The sequence below is a fragment of the Apteryx mantelli genome, chromosome 5 (assembly GCF_036417845.1).
Source record: "Apteryx mantelli isolate bAptMan1 chromosome 5, bAptMan1.hap1, whole genome shotgun sequence".
Taxonomy (NCBI): domain Eukaryota; kingdom Metazoa; phylum Chordata; class Aves; order Apterygiformes; family Apterygidae; genus Apteryx; species Apteryx mantelli.
Genome location: NC_089982.1, coordinates 58078272 through 58096926, shown reverse-complemented (window position 1 = coordinate 58096926; position 18655 = coordinate 58078272). Strand labels below are relative to the sequence as shown.

The 18655-nt window shown below is 34.9% G+C and overlaps 1 protein-coding gene across 15 annotated transcripts in view; it reads right to left on the bottom strand.

Annotated features, from left to right (window-relative positions):
• FRYL (FRY like transcription coactivator) overlaps positions 1-18655 on the bottom strand; it is a 179859-nt gene that overhangs the window by 62873 nt on the left and 98331 nt on the right. For 11 of the 15 annotated variants that reach the window (XM_067298073.1, XM_067298074.1, XM_067298072.1 and 8 more), the window contains 13 exons: positions 18009-18053; positions 14603-14706; positions 13839-13947; positions 11289-11375; positions 10520-10691; positions 9625-9757; positions 9255-9362; positions 7524-7761; positions 6694-6879; positions 6511-6597; positions 4356-4624; positions 3694-3889; positions 2543-2667 (listed from right to left, as the gene is read on the bottom strand). In XM_067298073.1, the coding sequence (XP_067154174.1) occupies positions 2543-2667; positions 3694-3889; positions 4356-4624; positions 6511-6597; positions 6694-6879; positions 7524-7761; positions 9255-9362; positions 9625-9757; positions 10520-10691; positions 11289-11375; positions 13839-13947; positions 14603-14706; positions 18009-18053 (1859 nt within the window). The remainder of the gene's footprint in view (positions 1-2542; positions 2668-3693; positions 3890-4355; positions 4625-6510; positions 6598-6693; positions 6880-7523; positions 7762-9254; positions 9363-9624; positions 9758-10519; positions 10692-11288; positions 11376-13838; positions 13948-14602; positions 14707-18008; positions 18054-18655) is intronic. The other 4 variants (XM_067298070.1, XM_067298071.1, XM_067298081.1 and 1 more) reach the window with 2 other exon arrangements.

Genomic DNA, 18655 nt, shown 5'->3' with positions numbered 1-18655 from the left:
CAGAAGTTAGATTAGTCTCCATGAAAACTGAAAAGCAACATGCTTTGAAGCTGTGGATACATTCCCAATTTGTTCCGAAGCTCCCACAGTCTTTATTATTACTCAGTTCCTTCTACTAAATTGAGAATGTTTTATAATTCCAAAAAGGGGGCAGGGGAAGGGGAAAGAGAACAGTAGTAGTGTGAATCTATGCAGACAAAATGATAAGGTAAAAACAGACTATTTTTACTTTAATATTTGTTAGCCAAGTAACTAGCTCCTCCACTTTAGATTTGCTGGAGTGTGACCCAGGTATTTTTCTACCTCCTGCACTGTTCTAATATAGAGTTGTTAACCTCATTGATGGTTGGCATCCCTGCCTCAGCTGAAATGTACTTTTCTTTAGATCTTAACGTGCTGTGCTATCAACGCGTAGCACAAATCCCCTGACGTGACAAGGTCATGTCATTGAGGTTAACCTCATAACAACCTCATCAAAAGCAGGAACAAGCAATCACTTGAACAGGTTCCACAGTCAATGGCTGGCTCCTCTGCTATACCCTTCAAAGGTGCTCTTGCAGAAAATGGCTTAAGGTGATTATAAAGTTTCAGTTACGAGAGATTTATGCATTGTTATTGATTAGTTTATACTTCCTTTCAAAATCAACATAGAAAAGAATTTGGAAGAAGCTTTTTTTTGAGAAAACATATTAAAGGGTCAGCTTTCAATGGAGAGTGTTGATGTGATCAGTACCCAGAAACGAAAGACAAAAAAGAATATTCTAGCAACACTTTAAATGTACTGCAAATAATCCATAATGAAAGTAACTCCCAAGTAACACATACAAAGTGGGGAGGAATGGTAGGGGAAAAAAAACCCCAAACTCCCAAACAAACAGCAGAGAACTTCAATGCATTTGGCAAGGCTCTGGTGCAAGTATGTACATTGGACTGAGAAGAAAAAAGCAGGTCGTCTGAAATGAAGCATGGAATTCAGAATAACGGAATTAGAAGACTAATGACAATCATATCTTTTTTTAATTGCTGAATGAATTGTTTCTAATTCAGAGAACAAGGATTTCTGGTGAAATCCTTTCTTGTTTCTAGCTTTGTACAGCACAATTAAGATTTAAACCGTTCAGCAGATCTTTGGGGTCATGGGAAAAAGCTTGGCTAGACTCCTGGCACGAGAATAAAGTCAGGTATGATATACAATAGCAAGATTACCAAAGGAGTAAAATAAAATACTGTAACTGAGGCCTCACACAGTTTCAAACACATCTTTGACTCTTCGCTTGCAGTAATGTGGGAGAAGGGTGACTGGAGAAAAGAAACATCTGATTCAAAACTCAGGGTGCTAGTGATTCCCAGATTCTCCTTGCAGAAGCAGAACTGATTGCACTTAAGTGCTATAACATGCAGCTAAAAGTACAGCTTCACAGCTCTCTGTTGTAAGAGGCTGGTCACTGACAGAGAACAGCTGATACGGAGCACTGGCCCTTCCAGGGACTTTTCTTCCCCTCGGATGTTTCTGTCCCTCCTCCTCCTCCATAAAGAGGAAGGGTTGAGTTCAGTCCAGTGGCAGAGCAGGCACTCTGACACTCATGGCTTCCCAGCACAGCAGCACCGAGCCACCTTGTCACGTCAGGGGATTTGTGCTACGCGTTGATAGCACAGTACATTAAGATCTGAAGAAAAGTACATTTCAGCTGAGGGAGGAATGCCATGAAGACTAGAGAGATCATTTTCAATTCTGTATTTATATAAAGTCTCATAACAATAGGGCAATCAAAAGTTTGAATTACGAGCTAAACCCAAATACGCTGAATAGGATCTATGAAATTAAATTGACAGTCAGGACAGGTGATTTGGCACAGATTTAATTCTAAAACAGGTCACAGTTACCAGCATCCAAAATAATCCATATGGACTTGTCACCTGTACAACGTATGAGAAGGATGTATTAGTTATGAAGCATCAGGAGGCTTACTCAGAAAAATGAAACAGAGACAAGAACTTCAGTAGCTTCAGCACTGGTCAGGAAACAGCTGTAACTAGGTTTTTTTTGTTTTTTTTTAATCTAAAATCTCTTTTTAGAGTACAATGACCATGAATCTCACATCCACCACACGCTCAGTAATGTATGTTTGTTGGTGTTAGCAATAAGGAGAGCTTAGTACCTTTAGAAACATGATTATAATTAACATTTCAAATGTTAATACTCCACACAGTCTGCTCTTTCATACAAAGACAGTCTTTAATATCAATAAAAGGCAGCCGTTTAGTGTTTCAACTAACATTTTTTTCTTTCCTATTTGCATGCTTACTATGACATGTCTCCCTTGCTCTGCTTATATAGACATAACCTCTACATTAAATTATTTTGACCTCTAATAATCTTTGTCACACAATTAAATGCTAGAAAAGACAATGGTGGACAGTTTTCACTGCTTTATTTTTTAATGCTTAAAAAAAAAAAAAATCAAAAAAACCTTTTCCTGAGCTGTGTTTCCCCAACTTCATAATCAATTAGCATAAGAAACAGATGAAATGCAACAATTACCTAAATGCTCCTGGGTTGGTCCTGCCAAGTCCCAGCACAAGGGATTCTGTAATTTCCATGCTCTCAGAGCGCATCATTGGGACTATGTGCTTAAACAAGGATGAAGGGGATGGAATGCCAATGATCTAACAAAAAAACAGAATAAATCAGAATGAAGTAGTTGCATAACACTGAGGTAGTGACATTAAAGCATTTCCTCTAATTTTACAGCCTTCTCACAGTGAACAGTAACTTGAAATGCTCATAATAAAAATGAAATTTTTGAACTTTGACGAGAAAACCTTTTTCTGCAATAGTAAATAAGTATTTTCTTCTTCTTCTTCATTCCCTGTATTAAATTTCTATCTTCAGACCACAATGAATGTCTCAATACAATAAACATGTGAAATTTAAAATGGAGAGAAGATGGGACGGGACCTGTTGAACGGAGGATGCTTTACACTTTATACGTTTTATTGTATCCACTCTCCTTAGAAAGAGGGAACAGACTTCTGCTGTCTGTCTCTCAGACTCCATTGCATTGCTCAAAGAGAACAAAATTTCAGTCTGTAGTTTCTCAGATGTAGGGAGAGGAACTTCATAACAACACAACTGGAATAAGCTGCTTCTGACAGCAATCTGCTGCACAGTCCATCAGTTACCTTCAGCACCATTGTATCTTCTATGCAAAGCTACCAAAGTGAAGAACTAAGCAAAAAAAAAAAAAAAAAAGTTTGCAGGTGATATGAAGTAAGGCAGACAAAAAACTGCCTGCTGTTGGGAAAAATATAACATTATGCTTGAACAGGCAACTGCCTCAGTTACTGAAATTGGAATTACAGGAGGCTCCTGACAGAAAAAAAAAAAAAAAAAAAAAGATTATGGTAAGTAAAACACTTCCCCTTATCATCAGAAAAGACTTTGAGATTGGGTTAACATTTTCATGACATGATTGTTTTTTGCGTGAAAGAACATAAGCAGAAAAACTTCTACAACACAGAGTGGGAAAAGCAAACTGAATCACTATCCTAAACAATGAAAGATAAATGTATACTATACCATTTTTTCACAGAAATCACAGAAGCATCTGAGAATCAGGATATTTATTAATTGTTTCTACTTTCAATAATATGTAATTAGAGCTATCTATAGTAAGCAATAGAAGAACCTACTCTTGAATCAATGCTATAACCACTGTCAGGAGTAGACGCCAGCGTCTCAGGAGGGGAACATCTCACAGAGCCTGTGGAGGTGGAGGAGTTTGAAGAAGAAGCTGCACTGCAGCATAGAATCAGGTAGTTTCTCCAGAGCCCAATATAGGAGTCGCTGCTTGTAGTAGTATTTACTTTCTTGGCATTGATAGGGCTGCTATAAAAAAAAAAGAAAAAAAAAAAAGAAAAAAAAAGAAAAAAAAAGAAAAAAAAAAGAAAAAAAAAAGAAAGAACAAAGAAAAAAATCTCAATATAGAAAATAAAGCTTACCAGATTTAGCTTTTTCTATTGAATTTACTTTTAACTTATGTATATGCCCTCACTTCTGCAATTGTTAACATGGTGAAGTCTGAATAAATTATCAGAATAGACTTGTACAGCAATAATGTATGTTTTTATAGAAAAATTTGTTGAACTACAATATGGCCAAAAGGCATGAATTAAGCCAGACTATTTTCCTTCCAAGTGGAATTGCTTTAACATTTTATTATATAAAGTTGAACTATACCCATAGAAAATAATAATAGTGCACATTTCACCTTACTGTAACATAATGGCATTACAATGATAATAATCTTAGAGAAATGTTTACGATATTGTATTTACTTAAGAAAAGAACTTACTTTATATCCACCTGTGGGGACAGCAGTTGGAGTCTGGTATAAGCAAATGTCCAAGCATAGCTTACAGCTGTTGGGCAGTGTTTTGGAAGATTTTCTTGTTTCATAAAACTTGAGAGGCTTATAATCCATGGATCTTGGCCTTGGGTCACATGTGCAAATATCCATATATGCGATGGACTGACCACATCAAACTGATGGCTGATTGGGGAGGAACTCCAGTCAGCCAAAGTTTGTAAATCTATTGAACTGGGGCAGTACAGTAAAGTAGTCTGTGTGTGTAAACAGAACAAGGAAACATTTAATACCCATATATATTGAGTAACAATGTCTTTCCACTGCTATATATCTAACGAAGTATCAGTATCAAAAGCACATCTAGCAATTGGATTAACACATTACTTTTACTTAATTTGTGTTGTTTAATAGAAGTTCTTAACATGGGCAGTTATATAGACATGCTATTTGGAAAGAAACTGGATATTAGGAAATAGTAAATTGTAAAAAGCCCTTTCACTTCTGATGACTTATTCTCCCAAAAGGTTCCAGATTCTTAAAACCTTACTCCTGAATTCCATTTCACTTCCTAAAAGTAATATCAGAAGAGTCCCTCCTTGATACTTACAAGTTAATAATAAACATATATTAAAGAATTTAGCTGCTATTTATTGATAATTTATTATAGCTTTCATCACGAAAAAAGGCCCCCTGATTGATAGATGCTGTATAGCTATAGAAGAAGGTAGTAGTCTCTTCTTCAAAGAACTTGTAATCTAATGAGCAAAACGAGAGGAAAAAAAAAAAAAAAATATATATATATATATATATATATATATATATATATACACACACACAGAGGAAATACTGACACAGTATTGATCACAATAAATACAATGGTCTTGGCAGCCTCAGAACATTCCTCAGATTTTATTGTCATTAGGTAGGGATTGGAAGGAGAAAAAAGAAGTGGTTTTGCAGGTGTTTGTGGGGAACTCCAATACAGTTGATTAAGCATAGGCAAAAGCAGAGAGTTTTGGAGAGGAAGGTTTGGGGGGCTGGGAGCGTTGTTTTTGTTTTTTTTCAATCTTAAAGGCAACAAATTGCTGATGAAGTTGGTATTATCAACCAAGGTGGAAAAAACTCAGAAATCTACAGGAAATTAAACATGATAGACTACTGCAAAGAAAGAGCCCTGTGTGTGAAAAAAATATGAAAATGTTTGACACATTGGAATTCAGTGGGTGGATGCAAAGAGGGCACTATAAAATGATCCTGGTACCGGAAATCTGGATAGACACGAAACAGATCAAAACTGCATTTATCCAACCAACCAAGAGAAAAAGATGTTATACTAACTGCTAAATAGGAAAGACCATATTTTTTAGTGACCAGTAAACAGAATGCTGATTTTGCACAGTTGTAAAGACCTATAGAGGAAATCTGATTTAATTTAAAAACAACACTAATACTTTTATGAAACTATAACCACACAGAATCAGAGCTGAAGTATATTTTTTTACAGGTATATTTCTCCTTGATCTATAGGCTTCGTTCAATCCCAGCAGTATAACAGAGACACCCAATGTTAAATTATGCAAATCAACTTCCTATGATTAATAGCAGTATTACTAATAGTGTTACATTATTTATAAAAGTATTATATTATATTATTACAGCATTATATATATAAATATATATATATAATACAGCACTAGTATTAGCATTACAATTTTGCACACACAATGCAGAAAACCATCCGCTTTAATAGGCATATAGAATTGAAAAAGGACCATCTGGATTTCTGAAAAGTTTTCTACAACCAAAACAACTAATGTGTCATAAAACTATTTACATAATCCAAGTTGGCTATAAAATTAGAAAGAAGTTTTATCCCTGCTATTTCTTATACATTTATTATCCCAACAACACAGAGTTACAATGAACAGTCTACGCAATCCATCTCCTTTGGTAAAAGACAAAAAAATATAATAAGGGGAAAAATATTAAATGCTCATTCTTTCCTCAAGCCTAATGTAAAAGCAATGTAATGACACTATAATTTAAAATATATACAGTTCACATGGGACAAAGATTTTACCTCATCTTACATTCAATTTAACATAAAGAATAAAAAAAAAAAAAAAAAAAAATCTCCTACCTGATCAGCCCCAGTGAGATGTATGAAACTCTCCAGGATAGAAGCACTTACTCTGTCCATCACATCTATAGCCAAATCATCATCAGTCTACAAAAGACAAAATACAAAACATAACAAGCTCAAAGCCAAGAAAAGCAGTACCCTTTCCGTGAGCAGTTACATGAATGGGTCATTGACTCTTACCTTGGAAATTTCTAAAAGTGTGAACAAGGCTCTTATTTCTCTAAGAACACCGACAGCTAATCTTCTGGTTGCAGGCCTTGTGCTGCAAAGAATAACCAAAGCAAAGCCTTCTACTACATGAAACACACTGGAATAAAGGGTCCTCTCCAGAGGAAGGGTATGTGCAGCTCCACTGGATACACCACGCTAAGGAAAAGATAATACAAGGTAAACAAAAATTAAGAACAAAGTAAACATACCAAGATACAGTTCTACTATTAGTAATGGTAGAATTAATTGTAAGATACTTGGATCTTGCTTGGTTGCTAGTCAAACTTTCACATTATGAGAATTTTATAGTATCAGCTCCTTTGTATTTTTATCATCTCTCTAAATTCAGTCCGAATAAAAATCATAAACAAGTATTTTTTATTTCACTTTCTCATGAGAATGATGCAGCAAGGGTAAAATTAAAAATAAGTCATTAACACTCACATTTAAGAGTATATATAACTAAATGATTTAAATCTTTTCTATTTGTTAGTAAAAGATAGTTCTTTTCTTTAGTTCCACTATTTAAGCACTCCTATTAAATATATTTCCAGCTACACATGATGACTTTTGATGTAAACAAAAATGTGTCATAAATTAGTTTTTAGAAAATACTTAATAATATTAAAATACATTTCTGGCAGAAACTTTTCTTTAAAATAATAGGTCTAAAAATCTTCCAGCACTGCAAAAAAGTAAATTAAATATTTGTTACTTAACTAAAACAATAAAGCATGCTAACAAAAATGTATGTAGATCAAAAATGTATTTTAATATCAAAGAATATTATTAGGAAATACCTGAGAATCTTGGGTTTTATTGTGCATTTGGGCTGCTTGTTTCCACTGATTTATGAGCTGCACTAGCATTTTTACCGCATTGTCAAGAAGCGTTGGATGGACATCAGTTACTTCACGCACAATAAAATAAACAAATCCTGAAAGAACATCTTCCCGCCAGTCTGGAAAATCAAGCATTAATGCTTGGAGTGTATTAAAAGCCAAGGCGCGCAGTTCTTCATCCATATGAATTGTCAGCCTGTTTAGAAAAAAACAGCAATATCATCACCCCAGATTTGCACATTCTAAACCAGCCTTCACAAATTAAAATTTGGTGTTAACTCTTCTTCTTTGCTTTCTTTTTTCTGTTTTTTTTTTTTTTTTAATTAACACAGAAAACTTCCAGAAAGATGCATTTTCTGCACTGAATGCATCTGACAGGCTACTAACAGAAGGCTTTACAGTCATAGCAAAATAATGCACAAGACTTCTCAAAACTAAGTATAAACAAATCATTTTCAAGAAAGATGTTCAAGCCTTTCATATGGGCCCATATTCACACGCATCTGAGCAACTACTCTGGAGCTCAATGGGCACCCAGTGACATGCAGGTTATTTTCTTCAAGTTAAAATCCAACAGAACACATTATTTCTACAGACAAAGCAGGTTTACTTTGGATATGAGAACCCTCCCCCCCAAACAAACCTTAGCACATATACTTAAAAATGTCTCAGCTTGTTAGAAGAAATTTATCAAATACTGTATTATTATTTAATAATTCATGTATTTTATTCCATTTTTATTCAATTTATTCCATTCACACATTCCAAACTCTGAAGAAACAGTGTTAAAAAAAAACTTCTTTCACACCACTAGCAGTTGTTTTTTTTTTTTAAATAACTCAACATACTACATGCAAATACACTTGTATTTCAGAACTACAAACTGACCAGGATTCCTGCACCAAGATCATTCTTATTTTAAAACCATGCTCTTGTTCTCCAAACCTCTCCCTTCTTCCCAAGCTCTCCTAATAGAGTGAGTTCATTTGCCCAATTCTACATGTTTCAGTGTATTTAATCTAAATTTGCTTTTATCTTCTTCCTTCTTTTGAGTAAACAGGGTTCGGGGGTGGGAACAAATCAATGAGGAAGGTTTATTGCTTTAGTTAATAAGTAAAGATTGCTTGCATTTATCTCAACTGCCTATTCTCACTGAATGCTCAGATTACCCATCAGCCATCTCCCACCCATTACTTATCAGCACTGATAAGGCACAATCAATTTAAACTGAGATAACAGACAGAAGAATATGTGTAGTGTTGGATCAAAAAATGGAAAAAAGTATTAGAATAAGTAGAGAGCAAGAAAAAGTTTCCCGTAAGTGCTTGTCTCACATTTTGATAATGTCAAACAAGAATGTTTGGGGGGGGGGGGGGGGCAGATGATAGTAACAAAAAGATCACAAGTGCAAAAAACAAAGCAACAGAAATAAATTCCTAGTTTTCAAAAATTTCTCTCTAAAAATCTACATTAAGTTCAAAATCTTCTCTTTTAAGACATATTTACCTCCTGCTACTCTGGCCAATAAGTAACTCTTGACCAAGTGCAGAAGGTAAGCAGGAAGAGGGGGAATGGATGCTTGTATGCAGTGGACTCATACTACATAGACAGTGCACTGAAAAACTCTTGATTACACAAACAGCTTTAAGAAAAGAACATTCAGTAAGAGCAGAATTTCATTTTCCTTACCTTGCAAGCAATTCAATGAGGTCAGTCCTGCTCATGCCATCTGGAATCAGTCTTGGGATAGCAGCAATACAAGTTCTGAACAAATCTATCTTAGGTTTTCTTTCACCCCTGTGAAAACAGTTTATATCCAACAAAACAAGAGGGAAAGCTACTTCAGTACGCCACAGATATTTTCAAATTTATGTCAAAACTACAGAGGCTAACACAAGTTATCACCCGCAATCTACACATTAGTGAAATTAGCCTTAATTTAATATTAAAATAAAAAGTTAACGTTTTAATGTACTAATGATTGTATCTGAAACATATTACAGCATAAAAATAATATAACATGACCCTGACAATGAAAATATTTTAATTTAATACATACGTAATCATGTCTTCAGGTTCTTTATTGGACATCTGCACACTAGTCATGCACATTGGTCTTCCAACTTCTTTGTCCAAATGCCTAAGAATGCTATCTAGTGCTTTTCTGACTTGAGGATAGTATATTGACATTCCTGAAAAGACAAAGAATTCAGATGATTTCTTTCACTATTCCATGTTCTCATTTTATTTTCACCCACTAACTTATTTGCCATTTATTCAGCTTAAGACAAATATCTTTTGTACAATAAGATGATATTAAATACACTAAGTGTTGAAAAAAAATGCATGCTGAACATGTAGTAGGTGTTGTTAGGTGTTAATAGGAGGAGGTGAAAGTAGACGTTTCTGCCAGGAAGAATGTAAACAAGGAAGTAGCTCTTAGTTCCTTTTCTGTTTTCTCAATTCTGAACATTTTAGTTCTAGTTGAAATTACACATGTTGAGACAGTCCTTTAGAGACTACTTCATCAGCAGAAGGTCAATACAGCATGGGGATTAAAGTTTTCTCACCCCACTTCAGTTGGGGTTTGGGACATCCTAGGGTGACATCAAGAGAACAAAAGTTGCCACACTAGTAGTTTTCAGGCATTCTTGTGCTAATTCAGCAATGCAAAACAGTTTTTAAAAAGCCATGGATCTGGTCTTGGACAACAGAAGTTCAATATTCTGAAGCAGCCCTTTTCTACAGAAGCAGAGCAATTTTGTTAAAATATATTACCATTAGATTCCTAGTAACAATTAAAATAAATATAGAAATAAAGTCTACACAAGTGTACTGCTTGAGAATAGCTGAAGACATATATTTTTATTTATATATTTGTATTCTTTTGTAAGTTGACGTGTGCGTGCGTGCGTGTGTGTGTGTGTCTCAGCTTACAAAAGAATACAACATACCTATAACTTTTGCTTCCTCATCTGTCAGGGTTTTATTAAGAAAAATTTTCTTCACACGCAGAGTATTTCCTGAGGGAAGAACAACTCCTGTGGTTGGCATTGGTGGTTCACCGTCTTTCTGTTGCAAACTATCTGCTATCACAAGGAAGACTCTGAGGCCTATATTCATCCTCTGCAATAGCAACAATAGGAAGAAAAAGGAAGTAGGAAACAAAAGGAATTACAACATTAAAGTCACATAGATGAAGATAGGCATTATTTAAATATTACATTTTAGGGTAATGAAAGTAATAAAGTTCAAGCCTTCGGTGCCTCCCCACAACTCTGATTCTAGTTAACTGAATTGGCATGGACTAATGTACTTAATGTTTTTACAGGACAGAGCACTAAAGGACTTGATATGAATCTTGACATACTGAAGCCGATATTGCTTCAAGTTTCTCATCTATTAGACCAGATCTTTAACTGTAAGAGCTAGATAGGACTTCCCTGAAAAAGGCTTTACAGTTTTATTATAACAAACATTCATACATACCCACTGAATTTGTTGTTGAAATGAGTCCAAACTGCAGCATTGTTGCTAGCTTCCTTAGCAGAAATGAAGCAGCAATTGTGCACAAATACAGTTACTTCTTTTGTTTAATCAGGAGAACCTCCTTTGATACACATGAACCTGCTTTCATCCCAGCTCCAAAACAGTTAAGCACTTTCCCCCAAATTTCCCCCCATGACACCTTTTCTCCGCATATAAGTAATGAACCTATTTTACCTCTGGATTAATAGTGAAGGTTTTGGGTGATTTTCCAACACTAAGAAGATCAAATATTATTTCTTTCATTGCAAAATCCAAACGTTCCTATAAAGGAAAACAGATTGATATGAACTCCATTTTCTGTTAATAGTGAAATCTCTTGGCTTTGCATAGGTGCTGGATGTCATGTCTTACTATCTTATTACTCGCAGTTTTAAAAAAATATATTTTCTTTGCTAATTAATCCCATGAATTAACATTCTTGTCTATTTAATGTAATAAAATTTAACATTCTCTGTAGTAAAACAAAAACCAAAATACATTAAGATAACATTACTAAAACAGTAAAACACACATACAAATTAGGAAATGCATGAATCAAGGTTGTCTTTGCAACCTCGGATTACCCCCCTTTTGCAGTATGATACAGGTTTTTTTATATGGTCACGTACGATATGTACATAACCCACAGGACTTCAGTCTCAATTACTGCAAGAGATGCTACAGTAACTCAAAGAAATTAGATCAAATTTGCATAGCAGATGGTGTTTCTTTACAACTGTGGCTCAATTCTTGCAGTCAAAAGCATGCAGTAAATGAGCCAGAAAGAAAAATAAAACAAACCAGTCTGATGTACGAGACAATTGGACACTCCCTTGAAAAACAAATTTTACTTCTGCTTCCTTCAGGGAGTCCTTATACATGATGACAGTTGAGTTAAATAAAACTTTCATAATAAGTTATTAATTACATCTGCTTCATTCTGAGAATGCCTGGTTTCAGTCCCTGGGATCTCATTTGTGGAGCTGCTAAACTAGAAACCATTCTTATGTATTATACAATTTTATATACTCTGGAAGAAGCATGCACCAAAGAATAGAAACTTTAGGATTCATTCTCTGGTGAGAGAACAGGATGTAAAAACATACTGAATACTTAAGAAGTACTCAGAAACTAGGATGATAGAGGCAAGAGGAAAATTCACTAGGAAACTATGTATTCAGAACATGAATCAAAAAGAATAGAATAAACAAAGCATAGGCACCATATTAAACAGTGAAGCTAAAATAGTGAATAGCTACTCATTAAATGTGAACTATTTCACTTTCTGGTTCTGATTTTCTCAGCTCTGCGCCTGGCCTTTCCTAACAATTCATTACAAACTCATTTTCTACTCGGCCCATTCCCATGTTAGCCTCTCCTTCCAATCCAGATATACACCCATTGATTCCAGCACTTAACAACAGCTTGTCTGTCTAGGCACTCCCATCCATCAGCTTCTTGTCCCTATTTTCTTTTCCAAATCTTTATCCAAATCTCTCTCTCAAACTCCAATACAGGTTTTTCCTTTTTACATTTAAGTCAGTTTGTTTGCAACAGAAAGAATATGTTGCAAAAGATACCGCAAGGAAACAGAACAGAGTCTTTTTTGTTCTCAGGTGTTGTGATTCACATTAACACGGCTGACAGCAATCAGGAACAGCAATTTCAGGAAAGAGTTTTGTTCAGCTCTGGAACAAGTAGCCAGAACACATTGCAGATGGAAACTCAAAATGTAAATTGCAAAACCCAAGTCTTTACTGAGAGCTATCAATGATATTTTTCAGGAACTTAAGGGCTGTCAAAGTGGCTATTTTTTCCACAGGAATGAATAACCATAGCAATATATTTCCCAAATTTTAATTCCCTGTGTCAAAGCACAAAGTTAACAGATGTTCTAAGAACTTAAAAAAAAAAAAAGTCAAATTTTTTTTTAGCTCGTCCCCTGAAATGTTTGAAGCATTTCTCTTGAAAACAATTCCTAAGCAATTCTGCTCAGGTCTGCAAATGAGCTGAATTGTAAAAGCTCAAAGTTTTAAATAACTAAAAATCAGCTATAAAGAGAGGAAACCTAGAAGACAAAAAACAGACAGTGAAGGATTTTGTCTCCCACTTTATCCCTGTGTGACCAGAAGCAAATCATTTTAGAAACTGAAGCACAGACAAGCTATCTGTAAGACAGAAAAATATGTCTCTAATTTATAAGGTTACTGACAAGCTAGTGCTATATCTGATGAAGTTATATGTTGCATTTTGATAATAGGACAACAGAAGCATCTAAAATAACGCAAAGCATAATGCAATACTAATATACAATAATGCACACATTGTGTATTTTTCCTCTATTCAGAACCTTGAGTCTAAATATAAGAGGATATAACTGTTCAGATGCTCAGTGCCTTATAAATGTATTATAATGGAATATACTAATTATATTACTAAATTTTTACATATATAATATATATGCATACAATTGTGCAATGTAAATACAATACTAATATTAACCATCACAATGTTCACACACAATAGCTACTGAAGTTACCGGAAAATAATTCTACACTCCCTTTCTTGTCACTAGTAGAAGTAGAATTTCATTCATTATACATATTTGGGAAATTTTTATTCAAGATATAATGCCATTAGTTCAGTACAAATATTTCAAAAATCAACCTTAAATTTACATTTCTTCCAAATAATGCTCACGTTGTTCTCATATCTCTACCTAGAAACAGTCTAGAAGGGTCTTACCTGAGCAATGAACTGAATAATCTTCACAAATATATTCAGAGGTGTGTCTCGAGGGACCACACTACGCGATCCTTTTGGAAAAAGTGCTGATACAATGCTCATGAGACGGCTACAGGAATTTAGAAACAAATATTATAAACAAATCCAGATTTTTTTTTTTAAGAAATAACTTTTTATAGTAGCATAGTAGCATAGATGTTACAATTCAAATGTGGCTGGTTGTACTACACATAATACAGAAACATACGACAGCCAGGACCTCCTATGTAAAGTACAGCCATCTGCTGTCACAGGCAACAGTATCATATGTTAATTTATAAACTGATCAAGATCTTTTAAACTAGTTAGTCAGGAGGAGGAGGAAAATCCGAATGACTATTCCATATTCTCACTATGCTAATATTTAGAAAAATCTTTTCGTTTTTTTCATTCATGGCCTACATTCAGTGATGGCCGCTTTACACTCTATTTATTATGGTACTATTAGTGCCTTTTAGCTTAAATAAGTTTCCTGCTTCCTACCTCTCCATCCACTTCTGTCACTGCATATACTTAAAAGCAATCATAGACTTTCTTCATTCTACTGGCCAAACTAATCAAGTTCTTTTTTTTTCCCACTCTCTATTAAGATTAAGTCTCTGTTCCTCTGTATACCCTGCTAACTCGTCCTTGCGCTGGCTCCAATATCTGTGTTGATATCATGGGGGGGGGGGAGGGGGGAGAATAATAATAATAATTTAAAACGCATTGCACAATGAACTTACCTTTGAGTTACAGTGTTGCTTTCACATTTTATTCTAATAACATAAACCCACAATAATCTATACAAAGATTCCAGTGCAACTCGGGACATTTTGGGATCTTTATTCTGTAAAATAAATTTAAGATGCAGTTACTGTTGCCTGTGTGACACTCACAAAACTTCTACTCAACTTTTGAGAATATTTTTAATTTTTTTTGAACAATGAAAGCTGATGTTTTTAGTACTCTGACAAAAAAAGTTTGAATATGTTTTCATAAAAACATTCCTGTTTTACATATTTACAATACTATTTAAATATTGAACTAGTAATTCCAGATTATTTTATACATGTCTTACTCTGAGAGCAGAGGAGAAACTAACAAGCAGATACTCCCCTTGAGATGAACACCAAGAGTGTATTGCCTCAGATAACTTTTCTCAGAAAGCTACTGGGAATGGATACCTGCTTTATAGGAAACTAACTTATAGTTCATGCCTAACAACATATGAGTAGCTGTTTTGAGTCAAACACAAAGTCCAGCTAAGTTCAATATTCAGTTTATAACAGCAGTCAGTAGCAGGTGTGGAAGGAAAGAGCACAAAAAAAAGGCAAGCACACAGAGATACTTCTCTCAGTATGCCCTCCAGGCTTGCAGCAGCTTAGGGGCTTCCTGAGGGTTATACTGGTTTTTACTCACTTCTAATGGATTTTTATTTTAGCAATTAATCTAGCTGCCTGAATCAATCTAAAATTCTGTGGTGTAATTCAGTTTAAATTATGCACTGTATGAAAAATAATTTTTTGTTTTAAAGTTACTAATTTACAGTTTAGTTGGACTACTAGCTCTTATACTGAATAAAACAGTGAGTAACAGTTCTATATTCACATTCTCCATACCAATTTCAACCTTCCAGCTGAGGATTCTCAGTGTATATATAATCCTGAAGTGTCCAATGTTACTCTTGAAATTGGCCATTAGTATTAGCTTATGAATAGAATAGACAACTCCAAGGTGTCATCTTTTTAGGCATTCACTCAGTAAAAAAAATTCTTCCCCCATCTCCAGTGAAGTCTTTTCATTTCAAGACACAAAATTTCTGTATGATGGCTTGAACCTAATTAACTTCACTTTTTGTGGCTCCTACCACAAGCCAGTCAGAATAACAGTGTTACTTTGTCCTCCCAGGACAAGTAGAGTGCAATTTTATAAAGTGTTTGAGTGGATCTAAGACATTAAGAAAAGAGATGTTCTCATCTTTTGTTCCCTTCACTGCTCCTTTCGCATTGACTCTAGCAATAAGAAAGTCCAGGTCAGATCAGTAAGCTGATCCAAGTCACTTCATAACCATGTATGCCCAGCAGAATATAAAAAGGAGAAAAATATGGGTGGCTTTAACATGGATGGCTCAGGACCATTATTTCTGGTAGCAGATTACTTTAACGAAGGCTAAAAGCATATCAAGAAAACACAGACACAAAAGTAGTCATGGTACTTCGTAGACAGATAACATATATGGCTGTCTATCAGAACATCAGAGGGAAGTTAAGCAAATTCATCACTTCAATGGTCTCAATGTGCATTTAGGATGCTGTTCCACAATAGCTTAAAGCAGTCTAAGTCAGAGATAATGCTGTTCTACCCCTCCTTTCATGCTTAATCAACGTGTTCTTACCATCACCTTGAATTAGCACACATGGAATGTGGCAGGGGGTAAATTTAGGAAGGTGATCTGGACAAAATCTAAAAAGCAAGAAGTCATACCCATCCCTGGTTGGTATTCAGACAGATGAACTGCTTGAACCATCTTACTGTCCAGTGAATTTATCAGCAGTTGTTACAAGGAAGAGGCAAACACTCATAACCAGATGAGAGGCCGAGACTGTGATAATGTTGATTTTAATCAACTTAAACTGTCAAGAAACTATGATATTATTACATCTAGCCTACAGGTCAACACATCTTCAAGGTCAAAGTAGGTTTGTGAATTCACCGGTAGGTACATTACCAACGTCTATCTTAAATGCATTGTCTAGAACTTTTCTCATTAATAGTAACACACTTGAGCAATGCTTTAGTTTTCTTATAACCGATATTCGAAAGGGGAGATTAATTTACAAGTCCAAAAGAAAACCAAAATATAAACCAAAAATCCAACATTGCTTTCAACAATCTAATCAAAAAGCCAGTATAGGTAGCAGACATTTATACTTCAGTCAACAACACTGCTCCACACTTGAGGAGCTTTATCATTCAATACAGCTATTTCTGACCAGTTATGACAAAGTTCACTTCTTTGTCAAAAAGCAGAGAGAATGAGGAGGCATTCACATTTTAAAAGGGTTACATGATTATAAATACAGCAGCACTGTTAATTTCTTAAGCATTGGAAACTTTCATTATATCTTCCTTATAACTAGTAACTGAACAAATATGCTAGAAGAAAATGGCTTTTTTTTGTATAATTATGGCACATTTATTTTAAGCTCAGTGTCAGTATGTCAGTATTTCCTCTTCTCTTTGAAATCACTGCATCTAGAATGCAGTATCTAGTAGCCTATTTAATTCACCATCTTGGCTGAATTTCAGTCTTTTAGCTGATGCATGTCAGGCTTTAAAGCATTTTTCCTGGATTTTTGTTTCAAATATAGTTCTGTTTCAAATCCTGAAACTTTTATCACAGACAAACTATCAGCAGACTATGGAACAAGCTGTCAAAATTGTATCTCTATTACAAAACAAAAAAGTAAGAGCAAATCTACAGTGGTCTTACAAGGCACAATAAGACAAGCCAATGAAACATATCTCAATGAAGGCAAGAAACAAAACAGTATTTTTTCCATGTTAGTCAAATGTAGTCACTTACTGAAGAAAGTACTTTTTAACACTGATGTTAAACTTTTCTTCTGTTCTGAACTAAAACAATTCCTACTTTTTAAAACCTGCAAAACCAACAGTGTAAAAGTCTTTCAAGTTAGTGCACTGCAAGTTGTTATAGTAAATAAGTTCCACATTTTTTATTGCGAATGTTTTCATGTTTGCTTACATGCAAAGTTTGCTCACTTTTGTTTAAAATGAATTAACAGAAATAATCATACATCTGAGTAGACATTTTATTTCCCGGTGGAAACATGCACTGCTGCTCAAGGAAGCCAGTTGTGATACTGTTACTCAATCTCACCAGGCCACATTTTCTCTCTCAAGAAAACTGACACTAGATAATTTTCTGAACTTTTTCCTTTACTCCCTGGCAAGAAAAAAAGATCTTTGAAAGATTAACTGTTCTTTGTCCTGTTGCAGCTTCACAGTACTAACAGCAATTTTACAGAGCAAGGAAAGCACAAAAATACAACAAACACAAAAACAAAATACAACATTTACATTAGACAAAGCAACGTTTCACTGAGTTATAACAACATATTAACTCACCTGCAATGTTTCTATTTGTTTTCTGATACTGTTGTTAGATGGCATCTAAATAAAGCAATGTGAGACAGCAAAACATAACAAACATGAGAATGGGAGGCACATGCATGTTAGATGAAAAAAAGCACAAAAACAATGGATAGCTGTATAGTAAGGACTCTATTCAGTAGAAATACAGTTTTTCCAGCAGAAAACATTCCCCCAACTTTGAAGGTTTCATGGTAACAGATACCAATGTTAAACTATAAAAGTGAAAAAATTCTTATCTTTCACCAAACAGTGGTGCAGAAAGCTAGATACTTCTCTCTCCCATTTTGGCAGATTTCTTAAGTGTTCCTTCCTCTCCCTCCTATAACAGGTGGCATGGGTTCAGGATAACTCAGCTTCATTCAAGAATCTATCAGTTTTCTCAGGTATCTGCTAAAATTAGTCTATCAAAATACTGGTCAAAAAAGTAAACAAAATGTTTTACAAAAACTGACCACTGTTATAGCCTGCTGAGCAAATTCAGAGTTTTGCCTACACACCAGTGTATAAAGCAATGCCCTGGTGGGCTCAAAGCTAAAATAGCTACCCAACCCCCTTGCAAGGTCAAGGTCAGCTACGTGTATCCCAAAAGACTCCATTTGGTGCACTCCAGGTGTAGAGCA